This window comes from Salvelinus alpinus, chromosome 17 (assembly GCF_045679555.1).
Source record: "Salvelinus alpinus chromosome 17, SLU_Salpinus.1, whole genome shotgun sequence".
NCBI lineage: Eukaryota > Metazoa > Chordata > Actinopteri > Salmoniformes > Salmonidae > Salvelinus > Salvelinus alpinus.
The window spans coordinates 26,147,269-26,165,600 of record NC_092102.1 but is presented as its reverse complement, the minus strand read 5'-3'; the positions used below and the strand labels follow the sequence as shown (position 1 = coordinate 26,165,600).

The following is an 18,332-nucleotide window of genomic DNA, read 5'->3' as shown; positions in this document are numbered from 1 at the left end:
AATTGCAAAAATCACTGAAGTTGGAGACTTATATCTCCCTTACTAACTTCAAGTATCGGCTGTCAGAGCAGCTTACCGATCGCTGCAATTGTACACAGCCCATCTGTAAATAGCCCGTTCAACCAACTAACTACCTCATCCCCATATTTATTTATGATTTTTTTCTGCTCTTTTGCACACCAGTTTTTATACTTGCAGATCCTCATCTGCACATCTATCACTACAGTGTTAGTTGCTAAATTGTAATTACTTCGCCACTATGGCCTATTTATTGCCTTACCTCCTTACTTCATTTGCACACTCTGTATACAGACTTTCTATTGTGTTATTGACTGTATGTTTGTTTATTCCATGTGTAACTCTGTGTTGTTTTTGTCGCACTGCTTGGCTTTATCTTGGCCAGGTCGCAGTTGTAAATGAGAAACTTGTTCTCTACTGGCCTACCTGGTTAAACAAAGGTGATTGTTTTTTAAATAAAATAGTATATTTAGTTTTTATGCATATTGTGCATATTGTGTGTTTCTACGACACTGGGTAGGTGACTGCCGATGGCATATTTTTCTACGTCACTGAGTAGGCGACTGCTGACTGCATATTTTTCTACATCACTGGGTCGGCGACTTAGAGTATGCTGGAGATACAATGCCTCTAAAGAACAAACCTTTAGTACTGCATAATTATTTTCTAGACCACATTCAATCACTTGCGAACTGACAGGAGAGCGAACTGACAGGAGAGCACTATGTTTAGACCTTGTGTATAGTAACGTGCATATTGCAAGGAACTGCCCTTGATCCTTTGTGTTGTCTGTATCTTGCATGGCTTAAATAGTTTTTTCCCTTTGTTGCTGGAGCGATGTGCACAACCAGTTACGTGGCGTTATTTACCTTGAAACTAATACATCTCAGCTGTGATGGAATTGCATGAAACTGCGTGTCCCTGTGTGCCTTGTCCTGGATGGTTTTCTTAATCTCTATCGCTGCCAGTGTAACCATGGACGCTCAACTGTGTAGTCGGGTAGTGAGGCTACCCTCCTACGTGAGGCTTTGCTCTCTGCCCTTTGTTTTTTCATAACCATCGAACGTTGTCCAGCCTGGCCTCATTACACACCTGAGATCTGAACACCAGGCACAAGCTCTCATAAATCCATCCCCAAACAGGGAATTGCTACCTAACCATCCATTCAATTACTCTCTGATTACACCAGTGATGTATGTCTCTCCCTGTCTTCCAGTTGTATTCCTCTCAACCTTTCAGGAAACGTTAACCAGCTCTTTTAGCGAGCCACGTTTGATTACTCTAAAGTAAAGTAGTCCATTGTGCGTTCATCAGTGGCTCCTGAGTAAAGCCCCGAAGGCCAAGACTGAGACAGTCTGAACTACAAACAGCGAAGAAGGGGGAGTCAAATGTCACTGGTTCTCTGTCACAAGTGTCTTAGTCATCCTGCCATTGAGCATGAGGACCATTGAACCCTCTTTGCGCTCTCTCAGAATGCATAGATCACAGAGAGCTCAGGCTTAAATCGCAGCAAATATGCAGCCCAGTTCACTACTTCACTATGTCAATGAGTTGATAATATCATAATATAGGACACATCCTCTTTGCACAGTATGCTCTGAGCTGTAATTCCATAAACACATTGAATGAATCCTTTTTTTTATCCTCCAAACATTCGAATAAGGATTATTTACCAAATCTTTTTGCGAACTGACATCAAAGAAGGTTATGATACTCTATGCTCATTTAGCTTTTGGATAGTTTTGTGTTGACTGATGGAACACTCAAGTTTCAAGTGCAGGCATTAAGTAGAATATGCATTTCTTTTCTATGGATCACAGTTTCTTGTACGTTGGAATTTAAAGTTTGGTAACACTTTACATAAAGCCTGCAGGTATATTGCTGCCCGAGCCTTTATAATGTCTTACAATCAGTCGTATAAAATGTTGTTTCATTATGTATTAACATTTCAACTGACTCAAAATGGATCATTATTAGATGATAGAAGACATTATAAGGGGGTCATTCTTGCTCGTAACATGTCCTACATAATTTGTTATACATTTTCAGTTGAATGCATTTTCAGAGTATATACTTTAATCTTGTTTGTGAAATCTCCAAGGTGCCAGTTTGTTAACACGGCCTGATATTCAAGAGTCGGTTCAAGAGAAAGCGCTTTTTTGTCCACAGGCATGTTTTAAACATAGTCACAGAATATTATTTATAACTTATTTATAACTTACCCTAACAGTATAATCAAAGTTGAGTCATATGCCAATTATATTTTTTACTAAAATGAAAACCTATGAATGTGTTGCAGATTGACGTTCATCTAGCATGAGGCTCATGTGCTTAATTTAGAATGCCTGTCTAGGCCTAATCCTAACCCCCTTGACAATGGAATTTATATAGAGCTGCAAAATAACGTTACAGTGGATTTACTCTATACTGACAGGCTAAGGCTGGCTCTGTATGTGGAATATTAACTGAGAACATTCCTTCAGCAGATTCAAGTGTTGTTTTATCCAAAATGCAAAACAAACAAATGGCCAATGTTATTGGCAATCAAAACTGTTGAATTCAAAAGGCTAGAATTCAATGATAACCTCAGTGCTTTAGAGAGGAAAGCACACCAGAGCAACGTACGTCGGCCGAGTGGGTGGCCTTCCTATCACCTCTGATCAGAATATCGGCCACCAATTTCTGTTAATTTCCAGACAATTCTACATGTTGAATCACCACTGTTCATTTCCACCTTGCAGGTAATCGCTAACACACTGCGGCCACCCGCTGCTTTGAGCCATTCATCTCCGCTGTGTTTTTATTCTCTTACACCCACACAAATAATATTGTCCCTGCCTCATACAAAAACACATTTGAAGTACTAACCGGTAATTAACTTTAAATTAGACAATATTTTCGGCTTGAAAGAAAACTAGATTAATCTTTGTTGTTGATAAAAATTGTGTGTGTGTGTGTGTACCTTCGCTTGTGTGTGAGCCTGTGTGTGCATGCTATCTGCCGGATGTCTAAAGAGAGCCTGAATAATGCATATTGTTTACAATCAACTTGCCCTTTGCCAGTCTCTCAGCACTAAGAAGTGCATATGAATGTGGATATGTGGGCTCTCTCTCTGAGTAATTGTTCTTCCTGCTGTTTTACTGGGTATGAAGATCAATGAGGCTGTACCATCCATAATGACTCCCACTACCATGATCCCACAGTACCATCTGAATGTATTATGGTAATTGCAAGAGTGGTGGTAGGGGGTGGGAGTTGTGGTGGTTGGGTTAAATGTGACTGGTTACAGGATCGGGGGCGTTTGATGTTTGATGTTCCTACTTCACAGTAGGTCCTTTCGATATTTTTGGGGGGGTTGCAGAAATGCCTTCTTGAACATGTGAACTTTCATGCGCCTTAATTAGAAACTTGTATGGGATCCAGTTCCGGATTCAGAAATCATAGATAAATAAAAAAATAGGCCCCCCTTCCCGGCACGCCATCATTTTCTGTAAACAAATCTGTGCATCAAGATGCAATTCGATACGTGGTATCTTTACTGTTGAAGAAATAGCCCCTTTATAATAAAGCCATAATAACGTTTGCCATGTGGCATACGCTACAGTTGAGCAGAGGCGTTTTTAGCAGGGTCTGGGGGAAAAAATTGGCCTTTTAAAAACTAATTTCATGCAGTTCGTCATTTACACGACAGAAAACATCAGCTGAATTTTTTTTAATACCACACAATTGACCAAAATCAGTGGCTACTCTGACACTGAGATCAATCTGGTCTTGAATTCAAACAAACAATGGCCCAGGCCAATGAAGCAACACACAGATTGTACAATATTAGGAGGCAATATATCTACAGTGCATTAGGAAAGTATTCAGACCCATTCACTTTTCCCACATTTTGTTATGTTACAGCTAAAATGGATGAAATAATTGTTTTCCCTGATCAATCGACACATTTTTGCTAATCCTGTCTCCTCTGAGACAGGATTGTGTCAAGGCACAGATCTGGGGAAGTGTACCAAAAAGTGTCTGCAGCATTGAAGGTCCCCAAGAACACAGTCACCACCATCATTCTTAAATGGAAAACGTTTGAAACCACCAAGACTCTTCCTAGAGCTGGCTGCCCGGCCAAACTGAGCAAAGGGGGCAGAAAGGCCTTGGTCAGGGAGGTGACCAAGAACCCAAATGGTCACTCTGACAGAGCTCCAGAGTTCCTCTGTGGAGATGGGAGAACCTTCCAGAAGGACAACCATCTCTGCAGCACTCCACCAATCAAGCCTTTATGATAGAGTGTCCAGACGGAAGCCACTCCTCAGTAAAAGGCACATGACAGCCCACTTGAAGTTTGCCAAAAGGCACCTAAAGGAGAAACAAAATTCTCTGGTCTGATGAAACCAAGATTAAACGCTTTGGCCTGAATGCCAAGCCTCCCGTCTGGAGGAAACCATGCACCGCTCATCACTTGGCCAATACCATCCCTACGGTGAAGCATGGTGGTGGCAGCGTCATGCTGTGGGAATGTTTTTCAGAGGCAGGGACAGGGAGACTAGTCAGGATTGAGGGAAAGATGAACGGAGCAAAGTACAGAGAGATCCTTGATGAAAGCCTACTCCAGAGTGCTCAGGAGCTCAGACTGGGGCGAGGGTTCACCTTCCAACAGGACAACGACCCTAAGCACACAGCCAAGACAACGCAGAAGTGGCTTCTTGACAGGTCTCTGAATGTCCTTGAGTGGCCCAGCCAGAGCCCAGACTTGAACCCGATTGAACATCTCTGGAGAGACCTGAAAATAGCTGTGCAGCGACGCTCCCCATCCAACCTGACAGAGTTTGAGAGGATCTGCAGAGAAGAATGGGAGAAACTCCCGAAATACAGGTGTGCCAACCTTGTAGTGTCATACCCAAGAAGACTTGAGGCTGTAATCGCTGCCAAAGGTGCTTCAACAAAGTACTGAGTAAAGGGTCTGAATACTTATGTAAAAGTGATATTTCAGTTTTTATTGTTATACATTTCCAAAAATGTCTAAAAAACTGTTTTTGCTTTGTCATTATGGGGTATTGTGTGTAGATTGATGAGGGGAAAATAACAATTTAATCAATTTTAGAATAACGCTGTAACGTAACAAAATGTGGAAAAAGTGAAAGGGGTCTGAATACTTTCCGAATGCACTTTATATAGCCATGATGTAATTGGCCATGCATTTACATGTGAATTCTTAAAGAGATGGGTGGGGCTAAGGCTTAACACTTAAATATACCCACTGATTCTTGAAGAATATAACTTATAAATGCCTCATGAGCATTTACTTTTTGTACCCCCCCCGAACACAAAATATAAGCTTGTTTTACTCCAATGTTTGTAAACAAAGTAAATGTAAGCAAACACTATATATCCCCAAAATAGTTTAAAACTATAATGTTGATATCATGGATGGTTAGTCCTTGCATCCATAGCTCTGTCTATGAAAACGATCGCAAAGATCATTCATTATTAATTATTTAAATGCAGGTCTAAGAAAATGCATTTCAAAAGAACATAATCAAATATTTTGAGTTTAAATGACCAACCGGCTCAATTTGGCACAATGTAGCATAATTTGAAATGGTGTTTTTTACGCTGGATAAAAGTAGAGACTCTGAGCTAGAAAATGGTTATTCATACACTGCAGTTGAGGAACAATGGGAAAGTCATTCTGCTTAAAAAAAATGGCCCTTGAATATACTGGAGAGCTTTTCTTTGTCTACACCCATCAGCATTGTTCACACCCTCTTAAGCCTTAGCCCCACCCATCTCTTTAAGGATTCACATGTGGGGCCATGTGCTAAACAGAGTAAGGTAGTGTAGTAAACAACCAAAAGTTTCAAGACTAAAAGTGGTGAAAGTAGTAGCAAAAATGCACTTTATCTAGTCCTTGTTCTACATCCTAATCTGACTTTGGTGCAGGGCATGCTGTTCTTCACATTACTCTATATCAAATAAAATAAACGTTTATTTGTAACATGTACAGGATACAGAAGGTGTAAACGGTACAGTGAAATGGTTATTTGCATAGTAGCGATATCAAAAAGAAAGTGTCCAGAATAAATATTGTATAAATATTTTATAATTATTAGATGATTCTTACCCAGACACACTTGTCTAAATTGATGGGTCATTTAAAATAAATGCTATAACCACCCCCCAGCCACATCGAACTAAGTGGATGAGTCACTATTGTCTAGACATGTACACAAACATGTTCATGAAATTCAATAGACAAACCTGGCTAACTTGGTCATGTAATCATCATTGTTTAGACATGTAGCTAGCTAGCTAGCTGGATAAACAATGAATGTAACGGTGCTTTCAAGACAACTGGGAACTTGCAAAAATACGAGGTCAAATTCTAACGTCAGTGAGCTTCAGGTAGGAAATACAGTGCTCTAGAAGGAAGCCCGAGTTCCCAAGAGAGAATTCAGAGTTGGATGACCGTTGAAAATGATTTTTCCCAGAGTTCCCAGTTGTCTTGAACACACTGAAGTCGGAAGTCAGACCTTTCCGAGTTCCCAGTTTCCAGTTGTTTTGAATGCGGCAATAATCCCAACTGATACTACTAGCAATACAAACTGATTGTCATAGCTAGCCACCATGCATGAATCTGCAGGTAGCTAAAGCTAACCAACTAGGTTCAATGTTAGCCAGCTATCTAACATTAGGCTATAACTAGCAATGCAAATGGCTTTCTGAGAAATTAATAATGTCACTACACAGATCATGCACATAACGTTAGCTAGTGAGCCAGCCAGCTAACATTAGATAGCTAGCTAACAGTACACTTTAGCTTGCAATGAAAACAACTTTCTGACAAAATTTGAAATGTATAATATCTGAAAATGTTGCTAGCTAGACCCTTACCTGTATACATGGATGAACACTTCTCCCTCTCTGTCAAAGGTTACCATAGTTGCCATTAGCTTGAAGATTTAATCTGGAGACAGACTCCAATTTGCATAACTCCCCAACAGATCCACAGATGATGCAATCTCCACACTGCCCTTTCCCACCTGGACAAAAGGAACACCTACATGATAATGCTCTTCATTGACTACAGCTCAGCGTTCAACACCATAGTACCCTCAAAGCTCATCACTAAGCTAAGGACATTGGGACTTAACAACTCCCTCTGCAATTGGATCCTGGACTTCCTGACGGGCCGCCCCCAGGTGGTAAGGGTAGGTAACAGCACATCTGCCGCGCTGATACTCACCACAGTGGCCCCTCAGGGGTGCGTGCTCAGTCCCCCCCTGTACTCCCTGTTCACCCATGACTGCATGGCCAAGCACGACTCCAACACCATCATTAAGTTTGCCAACGACACAAGAGTAGTAGGTCTGATCAACGACAACAATGAGACAGCCTATAGGGAGGAGGCCAGAGACCTGGCCGTGTGGTGCTAGGATATACAACCTCTACCACAACGTGATCAAGACAAAGGAGATGATTGTGAACTACAGAAAAAGGAGGACTGAGCACACCCCCATTCTCATCAACGGGGCTGTAGTGTAGCAGGATGAGAGCTTCAAGTTCCTTGGTGTCCACATCACCAACAAACTATCATGGTCCAAACACACCAAGACAGTCGTGAAGAGGGACGACAATGCCTATTCCCCATCAGGAGACTGAAAAGATGGGTCCTCAGATCCTCAAAAAGTCATACAGCTGCACCACCGAGAGCATCCTGACTGGTTGCATCACCACCTGGTGATGTTGCTTCAGTATATCCACATACTTTTCCCACCTCATGATGCCATCTATTTTGTGAAGTGCACCAGTCCCTCCTGCAGCAAAACACCCCCACAACATGATGCTGCCACCCCCGTGCTTCACGGTTTTGATGGTGTTCTTCGGCTTGCAAGCATCCCGCATTTTCCTCCAAACATAACGATGGTCATTATGGCCAAACAGTTATATTTTTGTTTCATCAGACCAGAGGACATTTCTCCAAAAAGTGCGATCTTTGTCCCCATGTGCAGTTGCAAACTGTAGTCTGGCATTTTTATGGCGGTTTAGGAGCAGTGGCTTCTTCCTTGCTGAGCGTTCTTTCAGGTTGTCGATATAGGACTCGTTTTACTGTGGATGTAGATACTTTTGCATCTGTTTCCTCCAGCGTCATCACAAGGTCCTTTGCTGTTGTTCTTGGATTGATTGGCACTTTTCGCACCAAAGTACGGTCATCTCTAGGAGACAGAATGCGTCTCCTTCCTGAGCTGCGTGGTCCCATGGTGTTTATACTTGAGTGCTATTGTTTGTACAGATGAACGTGGTACCTTCAGGTGTTTGGAAATTGCTCCCAAGGATGAACCAGACTTGTGGAGGTCTACAATTGTTTTTCTGAGGTCTTGGCTGATTTCTTATGATTTTCCCATGATGTCAAGCAGAGGCACTGAGTTTGAAGGCAGGCCTTGAAATACATCCACAGGTACACCTCCAATTGACTCAAATGATGTCAATTAGCCTATCAGAAACTTCTAAACCATGACATCATTTTCTGGAATTTTCCAAGCTGTTTAAAGACACAGTCAACTTAGTGTATGTAAACTTCTGACCATCTGGAATTGTGATACAGTGAATTATAAGTGAAATAATCTGTCTGTAAACAATTGTTGGAAAAATTACTTGTGTCATGCACAAAGTAAATGTTGTATCCGACTTGCCAAAACTATAGTTTGTTAACAAGAAATTTGTGTAGTGGTTGAAAAACGAGTTTCAACTACTCCAACCTAAGTGTATGTAAACTTCCGACTTGAACTGTAGCCTCGCTACTGTTATTTTATTGTTGCTCTTTAATTTATTTAGATTTTTTATGTATTTATTTTTTACTTCAGTTCATTTTGGCAAATACCTTAAAACGTATCTTTCTAAAAACCTCATTGTTGGTTAAGGGCTTGTAAGCATTTCACTACATCTGTTGTATTCGGCGGATGTGACAAATACTTTTTGATTTGATTTGATTTATACAACAGCCTTCTGTGGGTTCTCTTTTCGACTCCATCCGCTTATTTGCAATCAAACAGCAGAATTTTCGGCATCTCCTTAGCTATCATACTCTGCTTCCACCTGGCATTCCACTGATTTCAAAACTTCTTTCCTGTCTTTTTCCTTGGCTAAACCAACTAGGCTCGTAATTTAACAATTTTATTCATATTTACAGATGGCATTCACGTTTATTATTCAGGCACATGGAAGTTCACATGCTCCAGAAGGTATTTCTGCCAAAAAACGCATTTTTATCGAAAATGTATGTTTACGTTCAAATGCATCTCCTGTAAAGTAGTGACGTGCTACATATGCCTAGTTTCCTGAAACTAGTCACATAGACTACTGTGCTTTGAGTGTTCCGAGTGCACGTGGGGAGCGCATGGAATCACAGCATTTTTAAGAGTTGTTTGGCAAGGATAGGTGATTTGGAAACTGCCGAATCTGCTCTTTCTGAAACTATATAGACATCAAAGCGTCTTACCTGCTTGTGACTCTGTAGGAGGACTTGAAAATGTCATTTTTTGGCACTCTGTTTCCCTGCCTCTGTGTCAATTCCAAGCTGCGCTGTTCAGATTATTCTTATAAAATTTAACAATTTATAATATTGTCACCCATCAGACTATTGTCAATTTAATCTTGTCTTTAAGATAACTATATTATTATGTGTGTGAAATTAGTTTCAACATAGTTTAGGTGTAGTTTCGATGACTGGCGGTCTATGTCCTCTTATAACGGCTTATAACACAATTTATGTTTATAATATTAAGATTCTAACAACAACAGTGTGTTATATAGACATATTTAGGAAAAGTCAAGGACGGGGGATATGATTTTAAAAATGGCAGAGTAATTAAAAATGTAAATTCATTTTGCGTTAAAATGACTCTTTCGGCACATCTAGATTTAAGGAAGGGGGATGGGGAGGGGGGTACCTAGTCAGTTACAACTGAATGCATTCAACCAAAATGTGTCTTTCGCATTTAACCCAACCCCTCTGAATCAGAGAGGTGGGGGGCTGCCTTAGTCGACATCCACGTCAGCAGTTGTTGGGGGTTAGCTGCCTTGCTCAAAAGCAGAACGGCAGATTTTTCTAACTTGGCGGCTCCGGATTCGGACCAGCGACTTCCGGTTACTGGCCCAACCCTCTTAAGCCCTCTCTAGGCAACCTGCTACCTTCTGAATGGGCATAAACGAAGACAAGAAAGTGTCTCTTGAGAGTGTGAAAATCTCATACAAATCTTTCAAAGGGCCTTTTCTCCTACTTGTTTCCTAAGTGGGATAACAAATGTATCAACTTTCAAAGCAGAATAACTTTCCCATGCTGTGAGTTTGTACTCCCATAGAGAAAGCTGGTCACAAGTGTCAAGCTGAATGTCAATGTCAGCTGATCATGATACTTATAAGCTAGAGGGCTATCCTCTCCTGTGATGGCTTTCGCTATCTCCAACATCATCACCTATAGAATATATATTTAGATTACTGTAATATAAAACAAATTCAAATCCTGGGAAATGGTAATTTAAGCCCACAGAGTTCTTTCTGCCAATAGCCATGCTCCCTTTCCTTGATGGCGGCGAATCAGATGCGAATGCTCATGATGCAGAGGTATCTATCAAGCTTCATATGTCATCCTGTTTACAATCCCCAAATACAATGACCTTACTGCTTTCACAGAGCAGCATATTCCTGATTACGGCACAGTAGGTGATCAATATGACCGACTGTGCCAGGGGATGTGGCTAGATATGGCAACCATTAGACCTACAGATGTAAGATCTTAATCTGAGCCAGTTTGCTCAGGAAAAGAATCCTGCAGCATCACAAAATTTGAATTATTATGTGGAGTATAATTAATGGACATTTTTGTAGGGTAGGTTTTGTAGGTTTGATGAATTTTTCATAAGGGAAAATCTGTCAAAAATGTCAAAGTGGAAATTACAAACTTCAAAATCATTTTTTAACCTCAAATACACAACATGTTCTAAATGTCCTGCATTCCTGCAAATTAAGATCCTACATCTTTACAACAAACCTTTCCCTTTAATACTCATAATAACTCACACTCAGATAGGGCTGTAACAGAACACTCTTCCCTGTGGCTGTGTTGGAACCCAGTAGAGCAGTGGGGTACATGCTGAACCAAGGTGGTCATTAAACATTCCCATCCCCTGCTAGAATCGATATTAATCAGGACGGGAAACAACTGCTTCCCTTATTGGAGATTATATTCATTCCAGAGCCCTCAGTCAATAGTCTTAGGTGAGAATGGATTCACTTCAAGTGTACTTTTTAGGAAGTTAACACAGTTTGGTTTGAGAGCAGGACCAATCCAAGTCACCAGACATTACCATTAATTTTTTATTTAACCTTTATTTAACTAGGCAAGTCAGTTAAGAACAAATTCTTATTTACAATGACGGCCAAACTCTCCCCTAACCCGGACGATGCTGGGCCAATTGTGCGCCGCCATATGGGACTTCCGATGAGAAACTTGATGTATGCTCTCAGAACTTCAAAAGGACCTCGCACAATGTATTACAGTTCATTTTCCTCCACTGTGCATTTTTGCTTTTTTGATGTTTGATGATGACTGTGATTCTCCAACTTGCATGGAAAACAACTGCTGGTTAGTGTGCAGAGTCTCATTCTACTTTCACTATGTTTACAGTCTCATGATTCAGCTGCTTCTGTTAACGTAACTTTGTTTACAGTAGTCCTGGTTTAGTTGTGCACTTCAACTGTTCATTTGCTCCTTAAAAAGGTGGTCCATGGAAAGATGGAAAGGTTAAAGCACTGAAAGCACTAAAGTACTGAAACATTTTTTGAAGTCATGATTCAAAATGAGCTGGTAAGTTGTTGATTGTCTTGAAAATGTAATGTCCCCTTACGACAGTGTACCTATTCACTACAATACCTGCTTTGTTCAACAACGCCTGAACGCCTGTTCAGCAACGCCTTGGTGCTGACATAAATTGACCAAGGACAATAACGATTAGAGATACCTCATGATGAGGTTGTTCCTTCTGGAATCAAGTTTTGCTTTGTCACATGGTGGCCATAGAAGGTTGCACTCAGCAGACCAATTCTTCTTTATGTTTTAGTCAGGATCGTGAAATAAGGTTTGTAAACAGGGTACAATTTCACAGGTGTTAAAATGTAAAGGTTTTAAATGACTCATTAGGTTGAGACAATACTAGTATGAATGCAGTTTTAATGACGATGATGACTAAAGTGATACAAAATGTATTAATGTTAATGTTAAAGGTAGTAGTGGGGCGGTGTCCTGTTTACAGATATCAATAACAACAAAAACAAAATGTTAAAATCTGCCAATACTACCACCATGCCCTCCCTTGAGACATACCCATATTAGGAAGAGATTTGAAGTCTGTTGATATTTTATGAGCACAAAGTCGCCTCGCTGTGTATGCTTTACGTTTTCATATTCAATATCATATTCACATCAAGCCATGTCTAACTCTGACTTTATATTATGACATCTTTCAGTGCTCTCGCAGCATAATCAAATTGCCCTTTGGGAATCTAGATGACATTCTATACGACATGATTATTCTGAATATTATGATCAGCTAAAATAGGGCTGACCTTGTCCTTCGACAGTTAATCATGGTGGGATTGAAAAAGTAAACCTCTAAAATCAAGGATAAATCCTTGCTGCGTTTGACAGGACAAAGCAATAGAGGTTAAAGCCGTACTCTTTGAAAATGAATTACACCATTTATTTTGTGTTTGACCTTTGTAATGTCAGGTGCTCCGCTAAACAAATTATTATCGGAGTTCAATTTGCCAGAGTTTACTTACTCAGAGAGCAGTAGTTGCCTGAGAAGCAGGTCAGTGCGGAATACAGATGCAGACCTACACAATGTTACATCAACATACATTTTAGAACAGTTTCATCGTCTAGGTAATTAGACTTCCATCAACATAACTTCAGTGGTGTCAATCTCACAGTTAAAAAGCACTTTTGGATGGTTTTCAAATGTAGATTAAGTCTAGTCCTGAACTAAAAAACATGTTCAATCCATTGAAAGTGCTTTTTAGTCCAGGACTAGGCTTAATCCATGTCTGGGAAACCAACCCTTCATCTACAAAACTACTACTATCCCTTTTGGTTTTAAATGTGAACCAATGCCAAATCTAAAATGTCCTCTGTCCTTTTTTCCCCAGTCAGATGTCGGCTTTACGGCCGGGGAGCTGTGTAGGGCTTCGGGTGTGGATCCTCTTGGCCATGACCCACCTCACCCTGGATTTTTCCCTGTGTAGCCCCCTCAGTCAGGGCCTAGGAATCAAGCTCATCCACAAACCTGTGCCTCGTCCCCGGCCCCGCTCGGCGCCCCTCTGGGATACTCCCAACATGCTCTATTGGAGGACAGTGAGGCCGCTGGCGCGTCGGCTCCTCAACCCCGTCCCACCGCCAGACAATATGGGAGGGCCAGGGCCAAAGTTCAGGGGTCAAAAGCACAGGAGACTGGCACATAAAGGACAGCCATGTAAGGAGTGCCGGTTGAAATACACATCCACCGAGGTGGGGGATTTGGCAGCGGTGCTAGATCTTCCCATGGGGCACAAAACAGACGTGGTGAGGTTGTTACTGAGGGCGAGGAGGCAGCTGAAATGGGACAGCGATGACAAATCTCAGGACGGCAGGACCACGACGGTGGCCGGATATATCGACTGGGGACCCACGGGGACAGAGGACAACTTTGAGAACGGTGAGGGTAAAACGGCGGCCAACTCCACGCTGTCCACCAAGGCCTTGACCACTGCCATGGCCACCACCACCACCACCACCACCACCACCACCAAGAGCCCCCAGAGGACGTTCGCAGTGGTGACCACCCCTCACCCCAGAAGGCTGAGCACCACCAAGGCCAGCGTCAGTCTAGGGGAGACTGTCAAACCACCAAAGCCATATGGAGACACATCAGGTAAAACTTCTTTCCTCTGTTTACGATCATGCTATTTTAAAACTCTTTCATTTGTATTCCTATCCTGTTAAGCATTTCACTGTTAAGTGAATAATAGTCCTACTTGAAGGAGTGTAGTTGGATTTGGCTTGCCAAGGCTAGAATAGTCAGAAAGACAGTAGGAGAGTAGGACGTTATTGGGTCGATCCACCAATTCGGTGCCTTTTGAGATGTGTAACTTGGTAAAAAAACAAATTCTAGCATTCTGTTTCAAGAGGTTTAAATAAAATAATGACTAAAGAAAGTGCGAGGGTTGACGATTTCAACTTAAATCAGCCATAAATCTCCTTGTGACAGGGGAAATGGAAGCTTGTTGTGTGCAACAGGCGGTGGCAATTGAATGCAAGCTTCGCGACTTATTATGCTCAAATTTCCACCACAAAATACCAGAAAATGGCCAAAAAGAGTACACTCTTCGAGAAAAATTTATATCTAAACTCTAAAAAGGTTCTTCATTTGTCCCCAAAAGACAACCATTTGAAGAACTATTTTTTGGTTCAAAGTAGAACCCTTTTGGTTCCAGGTAAAACCCTTTTGAGTTCAATGTACATGTACAACCCTCTGTGAGAAGGGTTCTACCTGAAACCAAAAAGGGTTCTCCTATGAGGACAGTTGAAGAACCGTTTTGGAACCTCTCTTTCTAAGAGTGTTGAACAACCTCACCTGCTTTTACACTATCATTTCACTATAAGATGTTTAATGTTTATTTTGAAGAAAAAAAATATTTCAAAAGGAATAGTTTCACCATAATAAAATGAGAGTTCAGTTCCCGTAACAGGGTTGACCTTAAATTGATCGACAGACGTAAATTAATCACTAATCACATGAATAGAAATTATAATATTCAGAAATTACCTTGTCAATGTAACAAAATAACTAGTGCACAATTTATAATTAAAATATCAATATAATTTCGTGGAACAACCCTATTTCTAACTGCGAGAAGCAACATTATGGCATGAAGAGCTGTTGCCTGGGACAGATATAGTGCCTTTAGAAAGTATTCACACCTCTTTAATGTTTCACATTTTGTTGTGTTACAGCCTGAATTTTAAATGGAATACATTTAGATTTTGTGTCACTGATCTACACACAATATCCCATAATGTCAAGGTGGAACTATGATTTTTAGAAATGTTTACAAATTAATACAAAACGAAAAGCTGACATTTCTTGAATCAAGAAGTATTCAACGATTTTGTTATGGCACGTCTAAATAAGTTCAAGAGTAAAAATGACTCACTCTGTGTGCAATAATAGTGTTTAACATGATTTCTATACCCCACACATCTCTGTACCCCACATATACACTTATCTGTAAGGTCAATCAGTTGAGCAATGAATTATAAACACAGATTTAACAACAAAAACCAGGGAGGTTCGCAAAGAAGGACCCCTATCGAAACAAGCAGACATCGAATATCCCTTTGAGCATGGTGCAGTTATTAATTACCCTTTGGATGGTGTACCAATACACCCAGTCACTACAAAGACCATATTATATGGTTGAAATTAACAAAAATAAATAAATATATGTGCATCACTGTATATACAGTGATATATATACATTGCATTCGGAAAGTATTCGGACCCCTTGACTTTTATCACATTTTGTTACGTTACAGCCTTCTTCTAAAAAATTGTTCCTCATCAATCTACACATGATACCCCATAATGACAAATCAAAAACAGGTTTGTAGAATTTGTGCTAATTTATTAAAAACAGAAACAGAAAAAAGAAATACCTTATTTACATAAGTGTTCAGACCCTTTGCTATGAGACTCGAAATTGAGCTCAGGTGCACCCTGTTTTCATTGATCATCCTTGAGATGTTTTTATAAATTGATTGTACATGATTTGGAAAGGCACCCACCTGTCCAAATAGGGTCCCACAGTGGTCACTGCATGTCAGAGCAAAAACCAAGCCATGAGGTTGAAGGAATTGTCTGTAGAGCTCCGAGACAGGATTGTGTCGAGGCACAGATCTGGGGAAGGGTATAAAAAATGTCTGCAGCATTGAGGGTCCCCAAGAACACAGGGACCTCCATCATTCTTTAATGGAAGAAGTTTGGAACCACCAAGACTCTTTCTAGAGCTAGCTGCCCGAGCAATCGGGGGAGAAGAGCCTTGGTCAGGGACGTGACCAAGAACCCGATGATCACTCTAACAGAGCTCCAGAGTTCCTCTGTGGAGATGGGAGAACCTTCCAGAAGGACAACCATCTCTGCTGCACTCCACCAATCAGACCTTTATGGTAGAATGGCCAGATGGAAGCCACTCCTCAGTAAAAGGCACACGACAGCCCACTTGGAGTTTGCCAAAAGGCACCTTAGGGACTCTCAGATCATGAGAAACAAGATTCTCTGGTCTGATGAAACCAAGATTGAACTCTTTGGCCTGAATGCCAAGTGTCATGTCTGGAGGAAACCTGGCACCATCCCTATGGTGAAGCATGGTGGTGGCAGCATCATACTGTAGGGATGTTTTTCAGTGGCAGAGACTGGGAGACTAGTCAGGACCAGGGAAAGATGAACAGATCAAGGTAGAGAGAGATCCTTGATGAAAGCCTACTCCAGAGCGCTCAGGAGCTCAGACTGGGGCGAAGGTTCACCTTCCAACAGGACAACGACCCTAAGCACACAGCCAAGACAACGCGGAGTGGCTTCGGGACAAGTTTCTGAATGTCTTTGAGTGGCCCAGCCAGGGCCCGGACTTGAACCTGATCGAACATCTCTGGAGAGACCTGAAAATAGCTGTGCAGTGACACTCCCAATCCAGCCTGATAGAGTTTAAGAGGATCTGCAGAGAAGAATGGGAGAAACGCTCCAAATACAGGTGTGCCAGGGTTGTTGCGTCATACCCAAGAAGACTCAAGATCGCTGCCAGAATTGCTTCAACAAAGTACTGAATAAAGGGTCTGAATACTTGTGTAAATGTTATTTGCAATACATTTGCAAAAATTTATAAACCTATTTTTGCTTTGTCATTATGGGGTATTGGGTGTAGATTGATGAGGGGAAAAAAACAATTTATTCAATTTTTGAATAAGGCTGTAACGTAACAAAATGTGGAAAGGGGCCTGAATACTTTTCAATGCGCTGTAGACAGTAGGCTACTTGCAATATAGCCTAACAAGTCATTAGATTGGCTTTTACAACATACGGTAGGTAAGCCAATAGCCATCTACTAGACATTTATACTGTGCTTTTTACTAAACATCATCAAGTATTACAATAAATGTCAATTTGGGGACTGTCAGTGTATTGTAATTGTTTTATTAACTTCTGAATATCAACCTCTTCAGCCCAGCGAGTGAGTTTATAAATTGTAGTAACAAGTGACTCTGGTGGCAGATTACATTTCATAGACACTGCAATGAAGGCTGGAAAGTCCCGCTTATTTCATTCGCCAAAAAAACCTGTCACTTCTTGGCAGAAAGATACGCGTGTGGCACCGTCAAACAAATCACAACGCTGGAACTCTATCCGCATCCACATAAACTAGTCCCAGCATCGTTCTTTGACAAACACAGAAGCTTGTATAATGAATTCAATAGAAGAAAACAGAGAGCGAGGGAGAGAGTGAGACTGCCAGTTCCTTAATGTAGCCATTGGCTACAGCCAAAACATGAAGGAATATAGTTAGGCTGTTATAAGGTATTATATAAACCAATGGTCATCTATAAAGAGGGATTACAAAAAAATTGTAACAGTAATCCGTTACATCACCAGCAAAAATATTGTAATCAGATTACAGATACTTTAGAAAAACTAGATGATTATTTCGAGGATTACTTTCAAATTCAGAAAGGATGTTTGCAAAAAAAAATCTTTGACACTTCTCTGTTTTCTCAATAACATTCAAATCAGCATTGAAAAAGGCGCAAGTTTAAGTTTGTTCCACCTGAGCAAGTCTGACCACAAGTCAGAGACCACTATGATGACACACCAAATGTGTTTGATGGATCGAGGGAAAAGAGCAGGATTTTTTTCCCCCATTTTTTTTTTAACCTTTATTTAACCAGGTAGGCTAGTTGAGAACAAGTTCTCATTTGCAACTGCGACCTGGCCAAGATAAAGCATAGCAGTGTGAACAGACAACAACACAGAGTTACACATTGAGTAAACAATAAACAAGTCAATAACATGGTAGAAAAAAGAGAATCTATATACAATGTGTGCAAAAGGCATGAGGAGGTAGGCAATAAATCGAAATAGAATAGAATTTTGTAGGCTACAGTACAAGCTATGTCATTCAATGCTGCGACTGCTGTCGGCATCCACAGATTATCCACCTTGAATAAACGCTTGGAG

General features: G+C 40.9%; 1 protein-coding gene across 1 annotated transcript in view; it reads left to right on the top strand.

Moving 5' to 3' along the window:
- LOC139542588 (adherens junction-associated protein 1-like) overlaps window positions 1–18,332 on the top strand; it is a 104,350-nt gene that overhangs the window by 38,272 nt on the left and 47,746 nt on the right. The window contains exon 2 of the mRNA XM_071348197.1: window positions 13,219–13,979. Coding sequence (XP_071204298.1) covers window positions 13,219–13,979 — 761 coding nt within the window. The remainder of the gene's footprint in view (window positions 1–13,218; window positions 13,980–18,332) is intronic.